This window comes from Lepisosteus oculatus, chromosome 5 (genome assembly GCF_040954835.1).
Source record: "Lepisosteus oculatus isolate fLepOcu1 chromosome 5, fLepOcu1.hap2, whole genome shotgun sequence".
Classification (NCBI taxonomy): Eukaryota; Metazoa; Chordata; class Actinopteri; order Semionotiformes; family Lepisosteidae; genus Lepisosteus; species Lepisosteus oculatus.
Window position 1 is genome coordinate 57,784,903 of NC_090700.1, and position 24,068 is coordinate 57,808,970.

Below are 24,068 nucleotides of genomic sequence, written 5' to 3' on the forward strand. Positions count from 1 at the left end.
TACTTGACAACCTGCTAATTACACACCCATGTAGAAGAAAATTTTAATAAATTACTAGAAGGACTGTAAATAAAGGTTTTTGATTTATTTCTTCGTGTGCTTGACCACGGAAGGTCTTTTTCATATGAAGGTCATGGTTTGGCTCTTTCAGGAAGTGACAGTTCCATGTTTCCATTTAGAAATTAATTAAAATTGTCCTTCAGAATGAATATGTTTGGAAAACTGTCTAATTATATTGACTCATTTGGGAGCTTCAACAATGATTATATTGAGAGTTGAATATGACCCCTTTGCAAGTAGTGTTTGATGTATTGCATTTAAGAACACATTTCATCCTTATCTGAACCAAATACTTGCATTGAATTGAATGCCTGTCACCATCAATTTAGGAATTTTAATTTACATGTCATGTACAGTTTCATCCATTAATGCCATTGTTTTCAAATAACCTTTCTAATTCTTAATTGTTTTTGTAGACGTTACTACAAAATTACATTTATTTTACATGTAATAAAAATAGATCAAATCTGAATTTGAATGAATTGCATACAAAAAGTAAGAAAAACAACACAAAAAACTCATTAATTCCATCAATTCTTAAAGTAGCTAGTTTTATGTAAAAAAAATTGTATGGTTATGGTTTGCCAAACCAGGCATGGCATTATTTGGTTTTCTAGAAGGGGAAGTGTTGTTAGCCAGTAATGATAGGTTTCACACATGAGTGCCATCTAGTGGTTGTTGTGCAAAGAACCGTTTTCATGCATATCATTCGTTAATGGCTGTTAAGGCTTTTCAGGACAAAATCGGAATAATGAGACCCAGGGTGAGATGAATGACTTTTGGTATATGGAACGTTTCAGCTAATATGGGACTATTTACCACCCTGTTACACCTGTTAGTGACTGTTGGAGAACTTCTGTTAAAGATAAAAGTAATTGTTTTTGAGTGCCTCTTGTGCCTTTTGCACTACACACCACTCTATTTTTACTTTTCAGGGTTTTGGAGACCTTGAGTGATTGACATTTAAAATATTTGAAGTGTTGAGCTGCACAGTTCAAGCAGTGGCTCAGTGTTCATTTCTCAATGTTTATTTCCAGGTGGGATTACTGCATCACCAGTGTGCTGGAGGTTCAAATTAGGAGATGCAACCAGATGTGGTCGTGGCGTCACATCAAAAGGCACAGGCAGACTCTGAAGGTTTACAAAGCAGTCTACAAAATGAAGCTAACCCAGAGCAAGCTCAAAGATGACATAGAAAAGCAAATTCAGGTGAGTTCTCAGTTAATCTGTGCTTGAATTTATTAAATAGCCCAATTATGAATTTATTACACTTGTGCATTTCCTTCCCAAAATTAATGATTTGTCAGCTGTAATAAAGCAGTTCACCTTTAAGAACACTATTGTAATTTAAGAACAGTCAGTACTGTCTTTGCTATGCAAACTGCACAAAAAGAGGGATTTGTACTAAAGTTTTCAAATAGGGATGGAAGAGTATGTGAATGTGAAATATGTCTTATTTGTCTTATTTTGTAATCTGCATATTTCAATTTAGCTCTTTTTAACACTTAGTCTATTTTTAAGATGTATATTTCTTTTTTTGTGATCCTAGGACCTGGAGAGAATCCTTGATGTTTTCAATATAACCTTGGCCCGTCAGCAGGCACAAATGGAGGTATGTATCTATTTCTTTTTATAGAGCTGAATGTTATCTAGCAAAATTAGGAAGTCTCAATCCTTTAAAGATCTCTCTAGATTTAACTCTCCGGTTTGCACATACCAGCAGAAATGACTTGCCATTCATCCGAGACACAAAAGACTTTCAGACAGGGTGTCAGAGCTTTTTTTACAGGGGCATGTCCAGTGTCTGATTTAGTCTTTCAGTATGTCTTTGATTTCTGGCACCCTGTCACGCCCTGTGGGTCTGTCTCTGGTGACCTGTTTCTCCTCAGCTGGTCAGGTCTGGCCAGAAGCTGGTGGGAAAGAAGCAGAGTGGAGAGAAGCAGAGTGGAGGAGGGTTCTTCAGTGGGTTTTTTGGAAGGAAAGAATCAAAGAAAAAAGTACAGGAGGATTCCACAGAACTGGAAAGTAAGACATTCTGCACTTCTCTTTTGAATAGGGAATGAGATACCCTTCTCTTGACTTGAGAAAATGAGGTACAGGGGGGTCCCAGATACACATCAGGGTTTAAGACCTGAAAGTTGTGACTTAGAGCAGCACTGCATTTTTTGAAGGAATTTTTCACCGTAAGAACAATGGAAATATGGGAATTAGAGACCATAAGCGTGTCGGCTTTGCCCATGCAGCTTAATTCAATGAAGCTTTTCCCATTAGAATCATTTATTATTTTGTGAATATTATTTTCCCATAAGGATTTTCCCATAAGAAACAGTGGAATAGAATAAGGTTAGGGACATTGAATTAGATTAAGTGTGTCTAACCAAGTAGAGTACAGAACACTACTGTGTATTATAAACCATTTATATGTAACCTTTATAAACCCTTTTTACTCTTATCACTCAATTTTATCTTGACTTACCAATCATTTTAACATAACATCATTTGAAACAAATTTATACGATCTTCACCATGGGCTACGGTAAGATATGTAGTACTGAATTTAAAATGTCTTCAGTATTTTTAATGATCATGTGTATACTTGTTGGAGGAAGTCCCATGCAGCGTCCAACATCAACGGCACGTCCAGCTCTTTTGCTAAGCTGTAGTACTTCTAATTCTGCACCCAGATTAGTGCTTCTGTGCTTTTTTCTACATTCAGCACCTTCACTGTCACTTGCACTGTTTTAGGAAATCAATGTTGCATGGATGCAGAGATAAAATATGCTAAAAGGTGTCATTTACTTGGATTTTTTTGTGCTTCTCTAGGTATTGATGAGTTAATGACTGCGGAAGAAAAGGCCAAACTCTACACTGCTATCGGATACAGTGGCAGCTCCCATAATCTTTCCTTACCCAAGCAGGTAAGCAGTTAGTCTTTTCTTTATGTAGGGAAAAGAGAACACAGCCGTTTCTTTTGATTCTTGGTTGTATCAATTTATAGGTCTTTGTAATCTTGAAGGCTTTATAGATGTGTGCGTACACAGTGTTAATCACATAGGGCAGGCCTGCTGATGCGATCCTGCTGCGGTGTTCCTCTTTTGTTGCAGTATGTGGCTGTAGTGATAATGTTCAAGCTCTTCAGCACGTCGGTCACTGTCCGAGAAAAGCCAGGTGTGCCAGAGATACTGAAGGTGCAGATGATTGATTTGAGCACCAGCATTTCCCAGAGGCCTGGGGCTCAGGCTGTCAAGTAAGCTGTATTTTTATAGTCGGCATCGCTAAAATGAATTTCATTTTTTTTGTTTACTAAACACTTTAATTGAGCTTCACCTGTTCCTCTGTTGCTTACCACCTGATGTTGCTTCACACCTGTGTAAACAGCCATCTTGCACACCTGGAAATGCTTCACAGAAAAGCAACCTTACTGTTCAGTGTTTGTCTGCCACTAATTACTCACTTGAGCCAGTGTTCCACTGTTCTGTACAATAGGTAGAAGTGCATTTCTGTCTTTTTTGCCAAATTGTAAGGGCCTTACGTTCTGTACATCTCATTTCAGTGCAAACCTGACTAATACTAATACTAAGTAATACTGTCTGATTAGTCATCCAATTTATGATGTATTAAATAGCTGCTTTGGATACAACACAAGTGCTTCTATTTGCATTCGGATATCTTTCTGCAGTCGTCTATGCCCATGCAGAGTGCTGAAACTGCCGGTCCTGCTGTATCTGCATTATTATGCTTATTATGCACATGGTCTCCACCTGAAGACCTTGTAAATTGTAAACTAGGATCTAAAATTATATAAATATAGGATCACAATAAAACTCTTTATATTATTTTTTTTCTAGTACAGCTGATCATTTCATGTTAATTCTTGTTTTGTTTGTTTTAAAGAATTGTTAATTATTTAAAATTAAGAGAGAAAGCATGCATACTGTACCTTGAAAACAGAAATATGAAGTTAGATTTTTAGAGTTGTTTATGTCTTGATTCCAAACTGTTTCTAGATCCATTTTATCAATACTTGTACAAAACAAACTGGCCTTGAAATTATTGCTAAATTTAAAAAATCACATAACTTTAGCATGACTGTAAATTGACCTGCTTTCACTGTATTCTTAACCAATGTTTTGGTAATTTCAAACTTGAAGGCAACAAAAAAAGTTCCGCTGCTTGGCAGGCGAAAAGAACAGACATGCAGTAAAAAGAGGGATTTGTATTGCATCAGTAATGGTGTTTGTTTTAAAACCATACATTGCATACTATACAAGATTAAGTTTCCCTGGAGTTATAAAAACATCAAATTGTGAAGTAGGAATCTGTCCTCATTAAAAATAATTAAACAAGAATGAGAATTCATTTAGGTTGGAGTTGTATCATTTCAAGGAAGAATAAATTCTTGTTACACGTACTGTAGCTTCTCACAAGCCCCTTGACCTAGTTTGATCCTTTGTTTGTCTTGCAAGAAGCTCAGATAAGACGAACCCTACAGTGACCAGTGTGTAATTAACTTTGGCTTGTGCTGGGCTGCTTTTCAGAATGGAGGCTAAACTGGAACACTGGTACGTAACAGGGCTCAAGCAGCACGACGTCGTCCCCTCCCTCGTGGCCTCTGTAGGCGACTCCAAGTCCTCGCTGCTTAGCATCCTGTTTGAGTTGAACCCAGAGGGCAGCACAGCTGACCAGATGCTGACGGTCCAGTCCCAACCTGTGGAGATCATCTACGATGCTGTAAATATATGAACCACTGTGTTCTACATTCTTTGTACTTTACAGCTCTTAGGTGTGTGAAGGTGCTGTCTCTGCACACTTACCTGCTGTGTTAGCTGGGCAGTTTGCCTAAAGAGGAAGATAACACACAAACCGACTGAAATGCATTGGTATTGAAGATGAAGAACAACAAAACCTGTCACTAATGCTTGTACCAAATGCATATATTTTTTTTCCATTAAATACATTATGAAGCCTTAGAATGGTTTATTCATGTTACTTCATACAGTAAGTTAAATTTGGCACATCTTTTAAATCAACTGTTAACGCCGCACAAATATATGATTGAACAGGATGCTCAGTGTCTTCTCTGGCATTCAGGTTTGTAAACTGCATTTTGCCATACAAAAAAGGCTGTGAAGTGCAGGTTTCTGACTGCATGTGAGTATAGTCCAATGTGAGCACAGGTATATATCAGTCAATCAAAAGTCTGATCTCATCTGAATCATTTTACCTGATAAGTGTTTTACAGAACAATGTTTGTACAAAAATGCTGAGAAATGTAGCAGCGTTATTTTTCTTCTTATCATATTCTAGAACTCATACAAGTTTTAATATTTGACTGCATATTAATTTTACAGTATTACAGTATAATACAGTATTTACAGAATTACAGTATTTCAACATTAATGTTCATATAAATATATGCTTTCTCTCAGATGACAGTGAACAGCCTGGCAGAGTTTTTCAAAACTGACAAAGGAGTAGATCTGGAGGTTCTGACTTCTGCAACATTGATGAAATTAGAAGAGATCAAAGAGAAGACTGCAACAGGTGGGATATTGGAATTGATCATTGTTTTGTGTGTATTGGTATTGTTTGTATTGCAAAGTATTTGAAGTTACTTGTTTTGTGTTAAGAGCCAGACCATGAACCTGCACAGGTTCTTGACTGTTCCAGACTTCACCACAAATTAGGGTTGAAATGTTGTTTTTCTGTTTCTGTGTGCTAATAAAAAAAAACATTTGCTACATTTATCTTCAACGGAATGCATGTTAAGGGGAAGTCAGGTTTTGTGAACAGAGTTAACAACAGATACGTGAGAAATGCAGCTCTTTGCTTTACATTTTAAATCTTAGCATGAGCTGTATTTAAGATAAGACAAGATCACTAACCCCAACTTGCTCTCCATAGTTGTATTTCTTTAATGTCACGATTGTATGGATTAATTTTGTGCATTGTTCTCTCGCAGGTCTCTCGCATATCATTGAAACCCGTAAGGTGCTTGATCTCCGAATCGATTTAAAACCCTCAAAGCTGTTGGTGCCGAGTTCAGGCTTCTACAGTGAGAAATCGGATCTAATTATCCTGGATTTTGGCAGCTTGCAGGTAGGCATTTAACATTCTCTGCTGCACTTTAATCATGATGCCAAGCTGGTGAGTTACTGCATGTACCCATTCCTACCACTGTGTACACCTGTCCTTGCATTATTCAGTACTTGCTGGTACTGGGGATGTGAATCTGTTAATGTCATTTACAGCTGAACAGTGTAGATCAAGGAACCTACAAACAGACATCTGGAAGTTTCTCCTCCCTGGAAGAAATCATGGACAGGGCCTATGAAAGATACAGCTTGGAGCTCAGAAGCGTCCAGGTTGTTTTTTGCAAGTCAGGTATGTTCAAGGTCTCCTGATTTCCTTCAGCATGTACTATAGAGTAAAAGCTACATTTCCTTGAAAACTCAAAAATGTTCTGTTCATTAAAATTTTTCAACTTTGACATTTAACGGTGTCAGTTTTTTAATAATAAAATAATATGAACATAGCCTAAAGGAGTTTTAAATGAGCTTTAAAAGTACCACTCATTGCCCTTTAACTATTGTGTGGGTTTAGGGTGTCTGTGATAAAAATGCTTTGTGTTTTGCCCGCTCAGCTCCTTCTCTTGGTTCTTCTGTTGGATTTTAATTCACTTCTGAAATAACATTTTGTTTAACCTCTTATAATGCAATTTGAAGGCCTTTATGGAATATACCATTGCATTCTTCATTGCTCTATTCAATAACAAGTGATGAGTTTATACTGTACCTACAGTAGCTTGTTTTATTCATATGGATATCTGCTTTATTTTCCAAGTTCTCACTAGAATATTGATTTACATGTGCACATATTGAAAAGGTGTCAGATGTGAGTGCCTGAGAGAGAACCATGTGAGCAACACTTTGTAATTGGCAGTTCATGATTAATTCCTGGTTATAATTAATGAGAGAAATTAGATGAATAAATGAAGAACATGTGCTACTTCCTTTATACCCATTCAACATGAACACATTAAGAAACCACACAGGACTGTGTGCTGAAAGTTATAGTAAATGTGCACATATTGGGAAGGGTTACCTAAATGGCAGCTCAGTGTTCATTGGGTTGGCAAGCCAAGATCAACTGAACTATAATTAGTATGTTACATTATTGACCGATAATAATAATAATAATAATAATAATAATTGCTTACACTTATATAGCGCTTTTCTGGACACTCCACTCAAAGCGCTTTACAGGTAATGGGGACTCCCGTCCACCACCACCAATGTGCAACCCCACCTGGATGTTGTGACAGCAGCCATAGTGCACCAGAACGCTCACCACACACCAGCTCTCAGTGGGGAGGAGATCAGAGTGAGGAAGCCAATTGATAGAGGGGGATTGTTAGGAGGCCATGATTGGTAAGGGCCAATTGGAAATTTGGCCAGGACACCGGGGTTACAGCCCTACTCTTTTCGAGAAACGCCCTGAGATTTTTAATGACCACAGAGAGTCAGGACCTCGGTTTTACATCTCATCCGAAGGACGGCGCCTGTTTACAGTATAGTGTCCCCGTCACTATACTGGGGCATTAGGACCCACATGGACCGCAGGGTGAGCGCCCCCTGCTGGCCCCACTAACACCTCTTCCAGCAGCAACCTTAGTTTTTCCCAGGAGGTCTCCCATCCAGGTACTGCCCAGGCTCACACCTGCTGAGCTTCAGTAGGGCTGCCAGTGGTGAGTTGCAGGGTGATATGGCTGCAGATGCATTAATCTAGTGATGCACACATGGTCCTGGAGGGCCACAGTCCCCCAGGCTTTGTAAGAGAGTTGTAATCTTCAGTGTATAAAGACCTGGGAGCGGTGGTAATATAGACCAGGTGAAGCCATCAAGAGCCCAGGGTGCGATGGAAAGGAGAAGCCACGGGCCAGAACCAGGGCTGAATACCTGGGCCTTAATGAGCCGTATCTGACTGTTGCCTACAGGCGAGGACTGGAAAGCTGCTCTGTCACAGAGCTCATCGAAGCAGCACATTCTCCAGCCTATGGACATCAAGGTCCAGCTGGCAAAAGCCATGGTGGACAAAGATGCCCGAATGGCCAAGTACGTATGAGATTCTTCTCTTCTTCTCTAAAAACCAGCTGTCTGGAATTTAGGAGGAAGCACACAGGACAAAATACAAACATATTCAGTACATGTCCATGTTACAGCAGAGTCCCACAAGTTACCCAGTCATGCAGTGTTACCCACACCTTAGTGAGGTACCAAAGAAGGGGTCTGTGTCTTTGAAATTGACCACTATGACACTTTTTTTTTTTAGTAACAGTTTTAGAAAACAGAATTCCCAAAGAAAAATAACAACATAATGCGATGTAACAATTGGTGATTACATTTCATTTTAAGGAGTAAATTTTATTAGTGTTTTTAAAGTGCTGTTTATTTTAGAATATATATTACGAATTTATGATCGTGCCATGTATATTTTATTGAACATCAATTGTGTAATTTTGGAAGTGGTCAAGTATTATTTTCTCCAGAATGACTTTGTAGCCTTGTGTTTCAGGTTTAAGGTTTCTGGAGAACTTCCCCTGATGCATGTAAGGACATCAGACCAGAAAATCCAAGATGTGATTAACCTTGTAAACAGCATTCCCCTACCACAGACAGCCTCTGTGCCAACCATCCCAGCTAAAAATGTAAGTGTTTCAGCAAGTGAGAGACGCCGTAATAAAAAAACAGACAATTAAAGAGCAAATGAATGCTGCTGTTGCCTTTTTGTTCTCAACTGGAACATGAGAAACAGTAGCAGTTTATCACAGAGCTTTTAAAGCATTGTAACCCTTCTGATTTTAATGTTTAGTTTATCACACACATATGAATAATGATGTTTTGTTTTCACAAGGAGAAGGTTGTCAAATGGAAACAATAGACAAAATGCAAGTGCACTTTACATGTTTTGAAAAAAATAAGTACTATATATAATTTTTGTTCACCATATTTTTTGGGTTGGCATTGATGCAGGACATGCCTTCAAAGCACTCATAACTGGGCATTTATTATAAGGCTTAATGCATTTGAAGAATGAGCCCCTTTTACTTTAAAAAACAGCTTTTAATAATCATGGTGTATCTTATAAATATTATGTCACAGCTGTTAGTTCTGTCTTGGGGCTTTCATGTGCATTGAGAGTTTTCATATTTATGGCCTGTGATTCTATTTCTTGAAATGTTTTTTTTTTTAAAGCCTGGCTTTATTCATTTTCCCTGCTGCAAGCCGTACAGCCCTATCAGATGCAAGAAGAATCTGAAAGCTGCAGGTGAAAGTGCACTGAAGTTTCTGTGCTTGGTTTAGGTGCCGGCTATCCCGCTGATGGAAGCCATTCCTGGCGTCCGCTTCGAGAAAGGGTTAGATGCCACAGCTCTTCTAGATGTTGGGGCAACAGGTGGGTGGCCTTTAATCATGAACAAACCCATCTTTATAATGCTGTGTTGGTTCTATTAGGTTTGTTTTGCATACGGGGGATTGTAAAACTTTCAGTTGCTCACCTGTTTTTAAAGTACATCCATGACCAGTTATGATCGTGACCACAGAGTCTTTTATTTGAAAACATACATTTCGATTTTCATTAGTAGTACTTCTTGCACTAATGGATTTATGAGTCATTGACTGCTGTAGTTTACTCTTTTCTTCTTTGACAAGAGGGCTTCTACTATGTGAAGTTTTGGCTAGACGAAATGGGCTGTTGCAGAGAAACAGGTCGAGCAATTCAGTTGTACAAGAGAATCCCATAATGGTGGGGATATGAAAGGGCTGGGGAAAGTGCTAGAGATTGCTGTGGTCAGGAAATCCGCATGCAGCAAAATCAATTTCGGGTGATAATTAAAAAAAAAAAGCTGGGATATATGAATAAGAAGGAAGTGCATAAATATCTACCTCCTAACAACTCAGATCATGTTTGGGGGAAAAACATCACTAGGTTATTAAGCGTAATGAATACTCCAGGGTTCACAGCTTCATTACACTTACCTGTAAGTAAATGAACTTGAACTTGAACTTTATTGCCATATGTAACCGGTACTGGTACAATGGAATTCTTACTTACAGAAAGTCTCTCGATTATAAAACAAGTGTAAAAAACAAAACAAGGTGCAAACAGTGCATCAGGACAATGTACAAACAAACAATAGACAATGTGCAAGTAAACATGCAGACAGTTTGAATGTAAACAATACAGAAGTGTAAACAATGACTGGAGACGTACAATAAATAAATTCCAATGAGGTAGATGGTGATGGTGTAGGTGTGGTCCGAGGGGGATGGCTAAATGTGTTCACCAGTCTCACTGCTTGTGGATAGAAGCTATTGAAGAATCTAGTGGTAAGTGTCCTTATGCTCTTATATCTCTTGCCTGAGGGCAGTGGGGTGAAGATTAAATGATAATTTAGTCCTGTGGTGTTCAGATTAATCGGCATCTGGCAAGATAACCTGCACCCTTCTTCAGCACATAGAGGACTCAGAAAACCCTGTCTTAATTTTGAAAAGGAGGGGGTAGCAGACAGAATTAAGAATCTGTCACTGAATGTAAGGGCTTGCAGGTAAGCAAGTAATAAAACATACACTGACTGTCAAAACTGCATTCTAGTTTTTAACAGTGAAATGAACTTGAAGAGACAGGTTTATTGTTTAAACAGCGTTCATCCTGGCTCTGAGGTTCTGGTTGAATGCTTCAAGTGGGATGGTTGTGATGTCTCCCCTCAGATTCTGATGAGGATACCAGTGAGCGATCCGCAGGAGAGGACAGTCAGAGAACCCCTGTAGAGGAGCTCACTGACCTACAGTTCAAGTTTGAAGTCAAAGAGGTAAAGCTTGGTGTCTGAGGCTCAAGGGTAGTGACTTGTTTGAGTGTACTGAAGACCATAAGCAAAAGGGAATCAATTTAATAGTTAATAACTTCCAGTACTTATCTGAAAGAAATCATACAGTATGTGAGCATCTAAAAATGAAGTTATTCTATTGGATGTATTACAATAAACATGTTTTTAATCATTATTATTAGAAAAAATCAGAATTAATTGTATTAAATAATTTATACAGTGTTCACCTGAAAGAATCCCAAAGTTCTTTACACATATACAGTATAACGGGAACCACTTTATCTAGTTTTCTGTGCACATCAGGTTATGAGTCAGAAAATATTTCACCAGTTGAAGTGCTGAATGTAGGGAGGACAGATTGTACAAGCCCAGAGTGGAATTTATCCAGTTGTTAATAGCCCTACTCTTTTGAATAGTGCAGGGTTCTTTCACGATCAAGTAGGTAAGCCTTCAGTTAATTGTTTCTTCCGAAGAACTTGGGAAATTCTGGTTCAGAGGGAAGAGCTCTATGACACCACATCCAACAGCAAAATAGTTTTCCTTGGAGGTCTCCCATCCGAGTATATACCAAGTCCAGCCTTACTTAGCTTCTGAGACCTGACAAGATCAGGCTACAGGATAGCAATGTTGCTGTCATAGGACTAAGTTGTGGGGGACCAAAGTCCAAAATGATTAGGATGAAGACCTGGGAAAAGTGCCTTGAATTGGAGTAACACTTTGCTTCCTGTTTCATTCAGGTTTTGGTTGAACTTACAAGGCACGGCATGCAAGAAAGCACGGTGCTAGCCCTGAACGTCTCACAGCTGGGTGCTGAAGGAAGCCTTCGAGCTTTTGATTTGACTGTTACCTCCTACTTGAGAAAAATTAGCTTGGATTACTGTGAAATAAAAGGTGTGCCTTTTTTTTACAGATTTCTTGTTGTGTGTTATTATATGCAAGGTACAAGTAAAGTAAAGGGACTGTTTCAAAATAAAGGCTAGAGTTCAGCTAAAATGGTCACAGAATGTATTATCACATGTGCCCTGTTATTTAGGACAGAAAAAAGTAAATGCACTAAGTTGCTTTTTTTAGCATTTTTGAGCCAGACAGATCAATGAGTGTGCTGTTGTTATGCACGTAGGATTTAGAATGATCCTTCTAGTAAATCAGAAATGCAGAATAGATGTAATACAATTATTATGGGGATGTTTTGCATTAAAGAGTCGCTGACAAGCAGATTACACAAATGTGCATAACACAATTTCAAATATATGGTAATATGCACAATTGCTTCTTTATGAAATCAAACACAATTGGATATGTGAAACAAAGGAAATATGCTACTTGCAATCAAGAGCAAATACTCTAAAAGTATTCATGATTTAATTTTTTTAGAAGTTAATTGCTTGTTGGGGTTTAAGAGTTCAAAGAGTTTCACTTACAGGCCAAGTAATAGTGCAGGAAAAAACCACGATTGTTGATGCAGTATCCTGATATCTGGTTAGGTGGGTTTTTTCAATATACTGTACATGGACATTTTAATGCAGTGGAGGTACAGTACAGTATCTGCATATCCCATTATTTGTTGTTCTCTGTAGATTAGGGCCAATAAGCTTGTTTCAAAGTGTAAAAAATATTAAATATGTCAAATGTAAGCCTTGAACATACTGTACTGCTAAACATCATGTTCTTTGTTTTAGATGTCCAAAATCAGCCCCTTCATTTAATTAGCTCTTCAGACAAACCTGGTTCTGACCTTTTGAAAGTTGAATACATCAAGGTGAGTGTTCACTGTAACTATCTTTAGTTTCCATGCTGCACAAAGATTACACATGTACATTTTCTTTTCTGATTAGATGCAGAGATTTCTTTCCACATTACTTAACAAGCAGTGTAAGCTGTAGGTTAATTCTGTTTGCAAAATTCCTCTTATTTCAAAGGGCTGACCTCTTCCAGAAGTTATTGTTCAGAGGCCTCTGGAAACATCACTCAGTCTTCACAACAGTGATCCACTGCGCTGTCTGAAGACAAAAAAAAGCTCCCCTCCTAAATTCTTCATATTTTATGTCACTGGATAACCCACCTAATCACTAGTCATTCCATACAAATAAAACATATTCTTCCATGCTAAAATATCAACTCTAAACTCTGTTGATAGAGATTATAATACTGTACATCACATGGTGAATTTAAACTTATACTTAGTCTTTTAGCAAAATTGTCAGAAACAAATAGCATGTTACATCTGGGTTTGTAAACCAGCTGTCTTACATAGAAAAGTAATTGTTCTACCAATGCAAATATTTCAATCTAGCTCTAGTCTTATTATGAACACAGAGAAATAGAAAAAAATATATAGAATGATACCCATATATACAGTATGTGTTTTCATTCTCTTCTGCTTTTGTAGGCTAACCCTTCCGGACCCAACTTTCAAACTGTGTTTGATAGTACTGAGCAGTCACTAAAGGTGAGCAGTGCTTTTGTTTGTCTTTGTGGTAGACCAAGGCAACCACTGATGTGTGCTTGGACATGAGTATGACATTTTCCCCAACAGATATCATACGCAATAACCCCAACTGTTTGCATTTCCTTGCGTTTCCCAAGTTTTAATGCCTCTTACGGCTCAGGAAGAAGTTCCAGATAAAATATTTTCCTTAATTAACTCCTAGTAGGTAAAATAATAGCCCGTTATTTTTAGATAACGTTGAAAGCTTTATCTTACGTAGGCTTTAAGCCTACTTTTGCCTTTTTACCTTTGAAGAACTGGAGAAATAATAAGCACTGTTTTCATCTGCTCTTTCATTGTGGTCTATGTGTAATGTTTAAACCAAAAAAATTAAATTTATTTAAAATAATACTGATGTTAAAAGTGCTTTGGTAAGATATTATACTGTATTTTGAATTTTTTGTCTTCTGAAAATAGGCAACATTCACAAAAAACAAGCTATTTGCTTCATTTATGAATGTGCACAGATGCGTGTCATTTTGTAATTTTCTTCTTAAAACCTAGGAGTGCATAATGTGTATTTCTGTTTTGTTATAGGTACGGTTCTGGCTATGACAAATTGTAGCATTATCCATAATTTTTTTTTCTTTTAAAATTGCATATTCATTATTTGCAAACTCATGTTTGAAATTTAAAAGAAATCTGTGAATATTAGATAAAAGTGCTGAATTATTTTCAAAATTAATTGTCAATAATCTGTTTAAACATTCATATTTTTTATCTACAGTATAAAAATAATTTAAGAAGTGCATGATATCATCTGTAAATCATCAGAGAACAATTTTTGTTTAAAACTTTCTTTTCAGCATGAAAATAATGATGAAAAAATATGTATTATGATGACGTGAGATGAAGTGATGAGCTTTGTGATCTGAGGTTTTTGAACCTACATTTTAACTTCACCTTTTCTTCATTTCGTACTAAAATTGAAAGAATGTAATCTTTTATTCAGCGAGATACAGTATAAGTGTTAATTCTTTTTGTGTGCGAAGAATATGAATATTCTAAATACAGGGGTGTGTTTTGAACATTAATAAAATTCATTACATTTCTGAGGAGGTGTGGAATCTTATCTAAGCACCTTTAATATGCTCAGATCCAGCAACAATATTATTTTACTCAATTTCCACTCAATTTGTGTAGTATAAATATAGGTTATGTGTCATATAGGTTAAGGACTTTTTACAGGGATTAGACTTCATAGTAATATAACATTTTAAGTTCTTTTAATTCTTTATTTTAGAGACACAAAACAAATGGCAAAAATGTATAGCTGTATAGTAATGAAAGAATACAGACAACAACAATAAACAGTTGTGAAGATGCACTATACATGCTCATGCATGGATTGGTTTAAAGGATTTCATTTCATTCAAAGAAATTTCCATTTTCTTTTGTTCTTGTTAGTGCTCACAGAGAGCATCCTGGTATTCCTGCTTGCTTCACTAATGTACATATTACATGTATTATTTAGATAACAGTATTTTCTATATAATTTAATATTCTTTGCATATACCTGTAAAAATACTCTTTAGAAATCCTGTGTACTAAATAACTTCCTTTGGCAATTACTATAGTGCCTTGACATTCAGAGTAATTAAGATCTAAGGCCTTGGTTTTAATTTGTTAATGAATCTCATTCTTAATTGTGTCACATACAGTACACTTACTTATTGAATATATACTGAATTCCACTGCTTGGTAAGTGTGTTCATTACATTCATTTACATCACCATTGCCCTAGCTGCAATATAGAAACTGCACACCATGATCATTGCTGTTACATTACAATTTTCTGACTCAACCACCCAAAAAGTTGACCTATTAGCTCCTTGTTGAGGTGATCTTCCCTATGGTAGGTGTAGTTTGATATTTTGATGTAGGTCTTGAACAATTGTAATATTTTTGTTTCTAAAGAACACTCCAACAGAGGTTTTTTTTGTACCCCTGTTCAGGTGGCCTTGTCATCTCTTGACTTCCTCCTGCATACCAAAGCCCTGCTGTCCACGATTAACTATCTCACTGCCGCCATTCCTCCGAGCCTCCCTGCTTCTGGAGAGACCGAGCCCAAAAAGCATGCAGAGAAAGAGACGTCGGGCAAAAGAGGCAACGTCTTTTTTAATTCACTCTTTAAATGGCGTTCATGTTGTATGCAAAGCAAGGGGAATGACACTTCTGTATTTTTTTAAATAAGCTTTGCTTTTACTCAGTGGACATGCACAAAACGAAGTTGTAGTGCAGCACGCACTTGTCAAAATATTCCATCCGACCTGAAGTTGTGGTGGAGGTATTATTGTGTGTTGATTCATACTGATTATTTAACATTTTTCCTGTTTACAGTGTCAAAAGGATCAAAGGACAAGGACATCTATAATTTCAAGGTCTTTGCAGTGCTGGGCTCCTTCCACGTTGGGGTTTGTGATGATAGACGAAGTATAGCTGACATCAGAATTCAAGGTAAACAAGAATGAAATACAGTACCCGTTGAGTGCATTTCTGATTAAATATGCAGTATACCATTATTAATTGAATCAAATTGATATTGCTTATATTGAAATACGTTAAACATTAGAGTTTTAAAATACATTACATAAATTTGTTTTATAGGCATAGATGCATCAATGTTTGTCCAAGCAAATGAGACCCAACTTTTTGCAAGACTTAGGGACATTGTTGTGATAGATGTCGACCCGAAAACCATTCACAAAAAGGTAAGATACTGTACCTTACCTTGCTTTGAACTGTAGTTATATCTCATGATTAATTGTAGGATTAATTATTGTAGGATTGTGGAGTTCGGGTGCCTTGCTATAACCCATGTGCTCCTTGAACAGCTTCCTCTCTTCAGAATGGATGTCTTGGATCCTTTCAAAAGTTCAGCTGTCAAATATTTATTGGATAGCCTAAATAGAGAACCATCACTGCTAAACAGAAAATAACTAAGTCTGACCAAATTCTAGAAAATTGAAAATTGAATTTTCTAACCTCTTTATCCAGTTTGGGGTCATAGGGAAGCCTATCCTTGCAAGACAGTTTAGTGTGCATATTGCTCAGTTTTTTGTAAAGTAATTAATTTCTCTCCTTTTATTAGCACACATGTGTAGGATGCAGCTCAATTAGTGATGCAGGAGAGTGATTAATAATTCCATAGCCCTGAAAGCCTCTGAGTGTATTTCATTTAAGAATGTTTGCTTCTTGTTTTACTTACCCTAAGATTAAAATATGTATTTTAATAGATTTTGATGGTTCTAAATCAACTCACAAAGGGTAACTAATTTAGCAGCACTGAAAGAGAGCTACTTCTTGCTCTTTTTTTGTTGTGTGAAAGACTGATTGTTGATGATGTTGTTTGCATTTCCAGCAGAGCTGTTTTCAGCGGAAACTGCTACCTTGAACAATGCAGAGTGGTGTCATGCATCAGTTATGAATAGATTTCCACAAGTTGCACTGACTAATGTGATTATACACAAGCATGTTTGTGCCCACGATACAGAGCCTGATGTACACAGAGGCTGGCATATATTAAAAATAATTAGCATAATAATACCAGAGATGTTGTTGATTTGATCCTGGGCTATGTCAGCAGTTGACTGGGAGTGCTCACGTGTTAGCCTACATCTGGACAATTGGACAAGCAATACTGAGGTTAGATGGACTTTTAGTTGATTGGGGTTCCCTTGACTTAGTGTGAAACAGTGGGTCCGCAGATGTGTTTGGTGGCTGCTGGCATATAGCAACTTCAGTGAGCAATGCAGTGCCCTCCCAGTCTGTGCTAACTCTCCGCTATGGTACTGCGAAGTGCAAGCCAAATGAAAAATTCCACTGACAGATGGATGTGTTGGAGGAGTGCCCTTTTCTAGGTCGTTTTTTTCCATGTATGATACCAAGCGGTGGGGCATAGTTACCTTTTTCTCTCTCTTGTAGGCTGTCTCCATTGTGGGAGAGGAAGTGTTCAGCTTCCAAATGTGGCTGTATCCAAATGCCACAGAAGGCGATGGGTATGCTGACACCTCAAAGGCTGATGGGAAGGTGACTCTGAAGCTGGGCTGCATTCAGATTGTCTATCTGCACAAGTTCCTGATGTCGCTCTTAGTGAGTACCATGGATTTCCACGTTTCTATTAATTTAAAAAGTGCCTAATGCTGTCACCTATAGCCAATATAAAGAAGTAAAGGAGTTTTTTATTGCACTACTTCAGAACATAAGAATGGAATTCAGATGAGGGGTGACAGTTTGGCCAATTTAACTTGATTTTATTGCTAGTAGCTCGTTGATCTCAGGACTTCGTCTAGCCTTTTCTTGAGAGAATCTTTATACTATCTTTATAAAAGTTTTATAAAAAAGCTACGTTATGTGGAGATTTTCCAGATTTACAAAATACACATTTATGCATGTAATCTCACAGAAGTGGCACTTTCAGCTCATTCCTTGTTTGAAGGTGACATTTCTCTCTGTTGCTCTTAATTACAGGATCAGAAGTTTTCTGTTATGTATTTAGTGGTCACAGATGTTGGCACACTGTTTCTAAACTGTTTCTATTTTATTAGTTTCCATTACTTCATCTAAAAGGATTGATGTTACTTTAATTGAAAAGGAAGACCAATACTAATCTTTCCCTGTTGTTCCTTTACAGTTTAAAATACAGTGATTTGGCTTATTAGAAGTACATTAGACTATAAATTAATTTGAGCCGAGTCTCTGGAGTAAAATGTGCTATGTGTTTAGAATATTTTTTTCTTCTTTTCATACGATCCTTGCAGTCTCCTTTCCTGCTCTGTCTTTTTCATTATTTCCTACTGTAAATCCCTGTTGTTCTTTTCAGGACCTTCTTAGCTATCAGTACTCCTCGCCTCACCAGGTACAAGCTATGGCATGCAACCTTGAACAGACAGTGCACTGTTGGCCTTGACAGCTTCACTTACAGCACACAATGCACTTTGAGTCTGCTACTGTATGTCTGGGTAGAACCATTACTGCAACCCACTTTTTGTAATGAGCTCTTTACTAAATTCGGGATGTACTGTATGTAGGTGTGTGAGCCTTCACGTACTCATATCAATTCGTATTTAATTCCAAAAGCTCATAATGGGGTCGGAAAAAAAACATATTTAATATAAAATTAAAAATTCTTTGTTTTTCACCTGCACAATTTAAAAATGAAAACGCCTACTTCCGAATTAGAATGCAGTGTTAATGAAGCTACAAATGCTGTTCCTTCTGTTTGGGTGACAGTGGAGGCATGCTAATGTAGCCTGGCTATTTTTATTTCAGTGAAAAAATAAAAAAGGTTCTGTTTCCTTTTGTAATAAAAAAAATATAATTTAATTGCTACACTTTGACAGCAAATGCCAGTTTACGGGTCTGTGTCAGTTTCACATTTTTGCTTTAATGCCAAACCTTTATGCAACTAAGAGCCACTGTCTTCCATCTCTGTAGATGTCATTGTTATGCTCAAATGAGATTTCTGCTTTTAATAAATTACTCATCTAATAGGTTTTAAAGAGCACATGCATGATGTGTTAAATTAGTAAAACGCCTTTGAATGCCTCACTCAATAATATTTATAAACTTATTTCAAAATCTCAAGTATTTTTGACATGAAAAATAATGTATAAGAGATCAAAATCTTTCTCTGTTTTGTTAATGCCCAAATGCACAAGGATTACAATCAAAGTATACATTCCATTCCATTCCTGACCACTAAATTTAAACCCTGTTACTGGCTTTTGTGCGGTAACAAGATAACAGGTGATAACTTGAGATTTCTTCCAGCTGGAATGGTTGTATTGCAGAGTGTGAAGAGTGAAATACCATATGTCCAGAACGAGCAGTTAAGCCATTGAGAAGTAACCTGCTTTTATGCACTTAGAATTCACAATACATGGCTCCAGCCAGCCATTACTTCAAATTTGCATTTGGTTTAAGCAAATTTGACTGGAAGCCAGATCAGCTGGCGTCTGCTACTCTCTTGCATGGCTTTCAACTACTAACAAGCAGTGTGAAGCAAAATGACACAAGGACGCCATTCTAACAGCGCTTACTCCCTCCATGGCTGTGGAAATGGATAGAAGAGGAATCTCTTTGACCAATACTATGTATTCACGTGGTCTTCTTTCCTCTCAGAAATTCGTCGATAATTTCCAAACTGCGAAGGAGGCCTTGTCTGCGGCCACAGCCCAGGCTGCTGAAAAGGCAGCCTCCAGCGTGAGGGATCTGGCCCAGAAGAGCTTTCGCCTCCTGATGGACATCAGGCTGAAGGCCCCAGTCATCATCATACCTCAGTCCTCCACATCCCAGAATGCCTTGGAGGTTGACCTGGGTCTGATCACCGTGCAGAACAAGTTCTGCCTTCATCCTGTGGGGGGCTGCACCCTGCCAGCTGTCATTGACCAAATGGACGTCCAGCTCACACAGCTGAAGCTGTCCAGGTGAACTACACTACTAACCTCTCATACACTCCCATCTCCCATGATCTCTGCAGATGAGAGGATACACTCAGACCCTTTCAGTATTCACAGGCTTTGTTTTTATAATCTTTGAGTCAATGTTAGAAATATGAATAGTAAATAGTACAAATCTTTAAACACAAACCTGGCAGACATTCCTCACTTATTATGTGCTGAATTATTCCAGGACTGTCCTGAGAGGAGATTCTTCTCAGCCAGATATAGAGATTTTGCAGCCTGTCAACCTCCAGCTGGACGTGATGCGCAATCTGGCTGCTTCCTGGTACAGTGAGATCCCAGGGGTGAAGATCCAGGGTAGCCTGAAGGCTATGAATGTAAGTGCTTTTGGCTGCCAGTGCAGTAACGTAGGATTTGAATAACGATGTCACTGTAAGCAATGCTTCTCATTAACTTTTGGGGTCTTAATCTTCTGTAATGCAGGAGGTGCCACAAAGTTTCACCTATTATATCTTCTTCTTCTTCTTCTTCTTCTTCTTCTTCTTCTTTTTCACAGCCTTAGTCCCAGACTGTCCTGGGGTCAGCTGCTTTGGTTGCTCTTCTCCATTTGTCTCTGTCAAGCACATCTTCCTCACTCACTTCACATACCTCCATATCTTTTCTCACACAAACTATCCATCTCTTTCTAGGCCTGCCTCTTCCTCTGTTACCTTCCACCTCAAATTCCATTACCCTCTTTGTTACTTCCTCAACGTCCCTCCTCATGATATGTCCATACCACCGTAACCTCGCCTCTCGCATCTTCTCAACCACATCCACCACCCTACATCGTCTACGGATTTCTTCATTTCTGATCTTATCCTTCATTGAAATCTGCAGAATCCATCTCAACATCCTCATCCATCTCAACATCCTCATGCCCACCTATTATATCTAATGATACAATGATATTGATCTAATGGGTTGATACAGATCATATTGTTAGAATTGGTTTTCAGGGCTGTGTGATCTCTAAACTGAGCCGTCCTCTGAAATACGGTGTGTAGGAACCTGCACATAGACAATTTAGTAAAGAACAGCAGACAGTGTTTTTTAGAATGGGTCAGTCTGAAGTGTGTAAAACGCCTTTTATCTCATGAAACTAGTTATGGAGTGTCAGATAGATGTCGTAGTTAAACTGAGAACTGCTAAAAACATGCATCTGCATTACCATTTTTGAACCTTGTACTTTTGCCACTGGGAAATTTTCATGCTCAGCCCATTGTGTATCAGTTTTCAGGTACAGATATTTAGTACTGAAACATTCTGTATGTGTTCCTGCATTTTAAAGGAAGACGTTGCCTCAGATACACTTCTTACCTGAGCTGCCTTAATCAAACATTTCACACAGTCGTGTTCCAAGAACATGTAAACTAATTCTCTTTTTTCCGTAGGTCTTGCAGTCTTCCATTTAAAAAGTATGGGTTATGGCCTCCTGTGGAAGAGTAAACTGAACTGTCAGGCCTGTGTTTTTCTATCAGGGAATATGATGTTCATTTACGGTTTACCTGCCTTGTTTTAGGTTGCTTTGGGCGAGGATGATTTCGCAGTTCTAATGAAAATCCTTGTTGAAAACCTTGGTGAAGGCAGTAAGGAGCTGAGCGCGTGTGACGTGAAAAAAACAGAATTCGCAGGTGATTTGCCCTATACAACATTATCACGGGAAGTCACTAAGAGTGAAAGCTACTGTATACTCTGCTGCTTCTGCCCTCTGTGTTGGTTTCCTTTTAAGCGATTTAAAAAATAGTTATCAGTACTTTACTGTTATTTTCCTGATTATAGCAGTTATGAGACTATAGGGAATAAGATAATGGAAACTATAGTATGGAATGTAATAAATCTAAGAATTCCAGAGAGAGTCCCAGGTGAAGCGTACAGTAGCAGATCAGGAACAATGGATCTGTGCTGTGTATAAGAAGGTAGGAGGTCAGGAGATTACAGGTGTAATCGAACAGTTACCTACCAGGAATCAACATTTTCTTTGTCTTGTCAGCTAAAGGAAAAGACACCCAAGTGGCGGAGAGCTCTCTGGCAGCTGAGGTGGGGAGTGAGCCGGCCAGTGTCGGAGGAAGCATCAGTGAAACCACTCTTAACGTGCTCTTCAACTTTGAAATCAAGGAGGTGTGTTGCTGTGAAGCTTTCACAACCTTGCCCAGGCACAGCATTATGTTATTTTATTTGACCTTTTAAAATAAATAAACCAGCAAGCAGTAGCTTGGAAATATAACAAATATGGCTAAAGTTACCTTGGAAAAGGCACTGAAACTGTGAGTGAATGTGTTGAGTAGCAGTCTCACTGCACAAATCCAGAGTGTGAGGGCAAATATGTAGTATAGGGGTTTCTTCTTCATTTTCCTTAGCATGTCTTTAAGAAAGCTAGAGGCTGGAATTAAAAAATAGATAATCAACAAATGCATGAACAAAAGAAAATAATGTCGTTTGATTTTAGGGAAAAGCTGTAGTCACCAAGAAGCCATATGAATCACTAATGTTGTTTCTTGTAGGTACTGGTGAAACTTAAAAAGCGAAAAAACCAGAAGGAATGTCCTTTCCTTGTGCTCCAAGTATCCCAGGTTGGAATTGAGACCAAAATAAGAAACTATGACATGTGTGCTACAACCTACCTCAGGAAGATCAGTATGAAGTGCCTTGAGTTTACAGGTTTGTACAGGCTACAGGTTAACATTTATCCCTCAAAAAATAAATCATAGGTTTAAGTTCAGTAACATTCATAATTAAAACCAAATTCTAAACTTTAAAAAGAGCTGCATGTACTATCAAAAGTCATACTTCAATATTTTTATTCTCACAATTATTTTTGCATTTGAAGGTACAAAAGTTGGATGTGAATAGTAATGTTTCTGGACATTTTCTGTATATATACTGTATATTTTTTATTTGTATAATTGTATGAAAGACTGCCTTTCACCTGTTTTTTTTTTTTTGCTGTACCTGCAGATTTTTAACACAAGTGATTTAGTTGTGCTGTTTATTATTTTGTTTCTTAGATTCTAATGGTGAACCTCTTCATCTAATCAGTTCATATGATGAATCCGGTACAGAACTTCTAAAAGTGCAGTACATCAAGGTAGAGTCTGTGTTCAAATTATAGCATTTAATTTCACCTAACTGTACGCCTGACGTTTATTCTTGAAATATTAATAATGTTGCTAGACGTTTCCTGATTAGAAAATGGGAGGTGAAATAAAATCAGTTACCAGACACCTAACAGTGATTTCACTGTATAAACGTGTCCTAAAAGGAGCATCTTTCAGAGTTTTGGTGACTTTTTAAGGGCATGTAGTTGCTGTGCGTAATGGGTTACTCTAGTTACCTCACGATACTGAGTAGACAGTGGCATTTTATAATCTTTAATTTTGCCAAGGACTGTTTCATCCTTCATAATTCAAGGGCAAAACAACTGACTGTGGCTGTTAACTTTGATTTTAGACACACAAAAGTGGACTTAAGAGGTGTTTGTCCGCAAAGAGTTGCGATACGGTAGAAGCTAACATTCATACTTTTAATTCCTTGGTGACAGCATCTTCAGGAATACATTTCAAGCTCTGCAGATTCTGAGAACCTTGTTGGACTTTAGCAAAGTAGATAGCCAACCACCTGTTCAGAGCAGTAGCACAAGAGTGAAGTAAAATGGAGGCCCAACAAAAGCCTTTTCCTTGAGAATTCTCTCATTGCCAGGCACCAGGCCTGGAAGTCAGAACAACACAAGAATCTACAGACGCTTTCATTCCAGAAGCACTTAACAGATAAGGACTGTTGCTTTTTGCAGCCATACACAGCTGTCATTAATAAATAGTTACCCCTCTTAGGATTATTTGCAAGAAACTGTAGTGTCAGGCACAGGCAACATAAGAAAGATAAGATTACTGTACGTTGGAAGCATTGTACTAGGTTTGTGTGCCAGATGAAAAAATATTAATGTATTTCCTTGACACCTTTCTGTGGCTTGTTTGTAGAATAATATTTAACTCTTTACTGTAGTACATATGCTTTGTAACATATGATGTAGTTTTTATAGTTATTAAGATCTAGTTTTATATGCACTAGGTGAACAGATTTTCTACTCTCTGTCCCAACAGGCTGACAGGAACGGGCCAAGCTTTGAAACCATTCACAAGAAAACAGAGCAGATGATCGATGTGAGTAAAATGGGCTCTGTGGCTCAACTGAT

General features: G+C 37.8%; 1 protein-coding gene across 5 annotated transcripts in view; it reads left to right on the plus strand.

The window, feature by feature from the left end:
• The window catches only part of vps13c (vacuolar protein sorting 13 homolog C), a 98,626-nt gene that overhangs the window by 34,952 nt on the left and 39,606 nt on the right, over nucleotides 1–24,068 (plus strand). For 3 of the 5 annotated variants that reach the window (XM_015343624.2, XM_015343621.2, XM_015343623.2), the window contains 28 exons: nucleotides 1,098–1,269; nucleotides 1,610–1,672; nucleotides 1,950–2,085; nucleotides 2,884–2,978; nucleotides 3,165–3,307; nucleotides 4,599–4,791; nucleotides 5,490–5,604; nucleotides 6,023–6,159; nucleotides 6,312–6,444; nucleotides 8,057–8,174; nucleotides 8,635–8,767; nucleotides 9,423–9,513; nucleotides 10,830–10,930; nucleotides 11,683–11,836; nucleotides 12,625–12,704; nucleotides 13,335–13,394; nucleotides 15,389–15,539; nucleotides 15,774–15,890; nucleotides 16,041–16,144; nucleotides 17,358–17,525; nucleotides 18,256–18,291; nucleotides 19,557–19,861; nucleotides 20,067–20,214; nucleotides 21,399–21,510; nucleotides 21,870–21,997; nucleotides 22,381–22,537; nucleotides 22,885–22,964; nucleotides 23,977–24,036. In XM_015343624.2, the coding sequence (XP_015199110.2) occupies nucleotides 1,098–1,269; nucleotides 1,610–1,672; nucleotides 1,950–2,085; nucleotides 2,884–2,978; nucleotides 3,165–3,307; nucleotides 4,599–4,791; nucleotides 5,490–5,604; nucleotides 6,023–6,159; nucleotides 6,312–6,444; nucleotides 8,057–8,174; nucleotides 8,635–8,767; nucleotides 9,423–9,513; nucleotides 10,830–10,930; nucleotides 11,683–11,836; nucleotides 12,625–12,704; nucleotides 13,335–13,394; nucleotides 15,389–15,539; nucleotides 15,774–15,890; nucleotides 16,041–16,144; nucleotides 17,358–17,525; nucleotides 18,256–18,291; nucleotides 19,557–19,861; nucleotides 20,067–20,214; nucleotides 21,399–21,510; nucleotides 21,870–21,997; nucleotides 22,381–22,537; nucleotides 22,885–22,964; nucleotides 23,977–24,036 (3,490 nt within the window). The remainder of the gene's footprint in view (nucleotides 1–1,097; nucleotides 1,270–1,609; nucleotides 1,673–1,949; nucleotides 2,086–2,883; nucleotides 2,979–3,164; nucleotides 3,308–4,598; nucleotides 4,792–5,489; nucleotides 5,605–6,022; nucleotides 6,160–6,311; nucleotides 6,445–8,056; nucleotides 8,175–8,634; nucleotides 8,768–9,422; nucleotides 9,514–10,829; nucleotides 10,931–11,682; nucleotides 11,837–12,624; nucleotides 12,705–13,334; nucleotides 13,395–15,388; nucleotides 15,540–15,773; nucleotides 15,891–16,040; nucleotides 16,145–17,357; nucleotides 17,526–18,255; nucleotides 18,292–19,556; nucleotides 19,862–20,066; nucleotides 20,215–21,398; nucleotides 21,511–21,869; nucleotides 21,998–22,380; nucleotides 22,538–22,884; nucleotides 22,965–23,976; nucleotides 24,037–24,068) is intronic. The other 2 variants (XM_015343622.2, XM_015343627.2) reach the window with 1 other exon arrangement.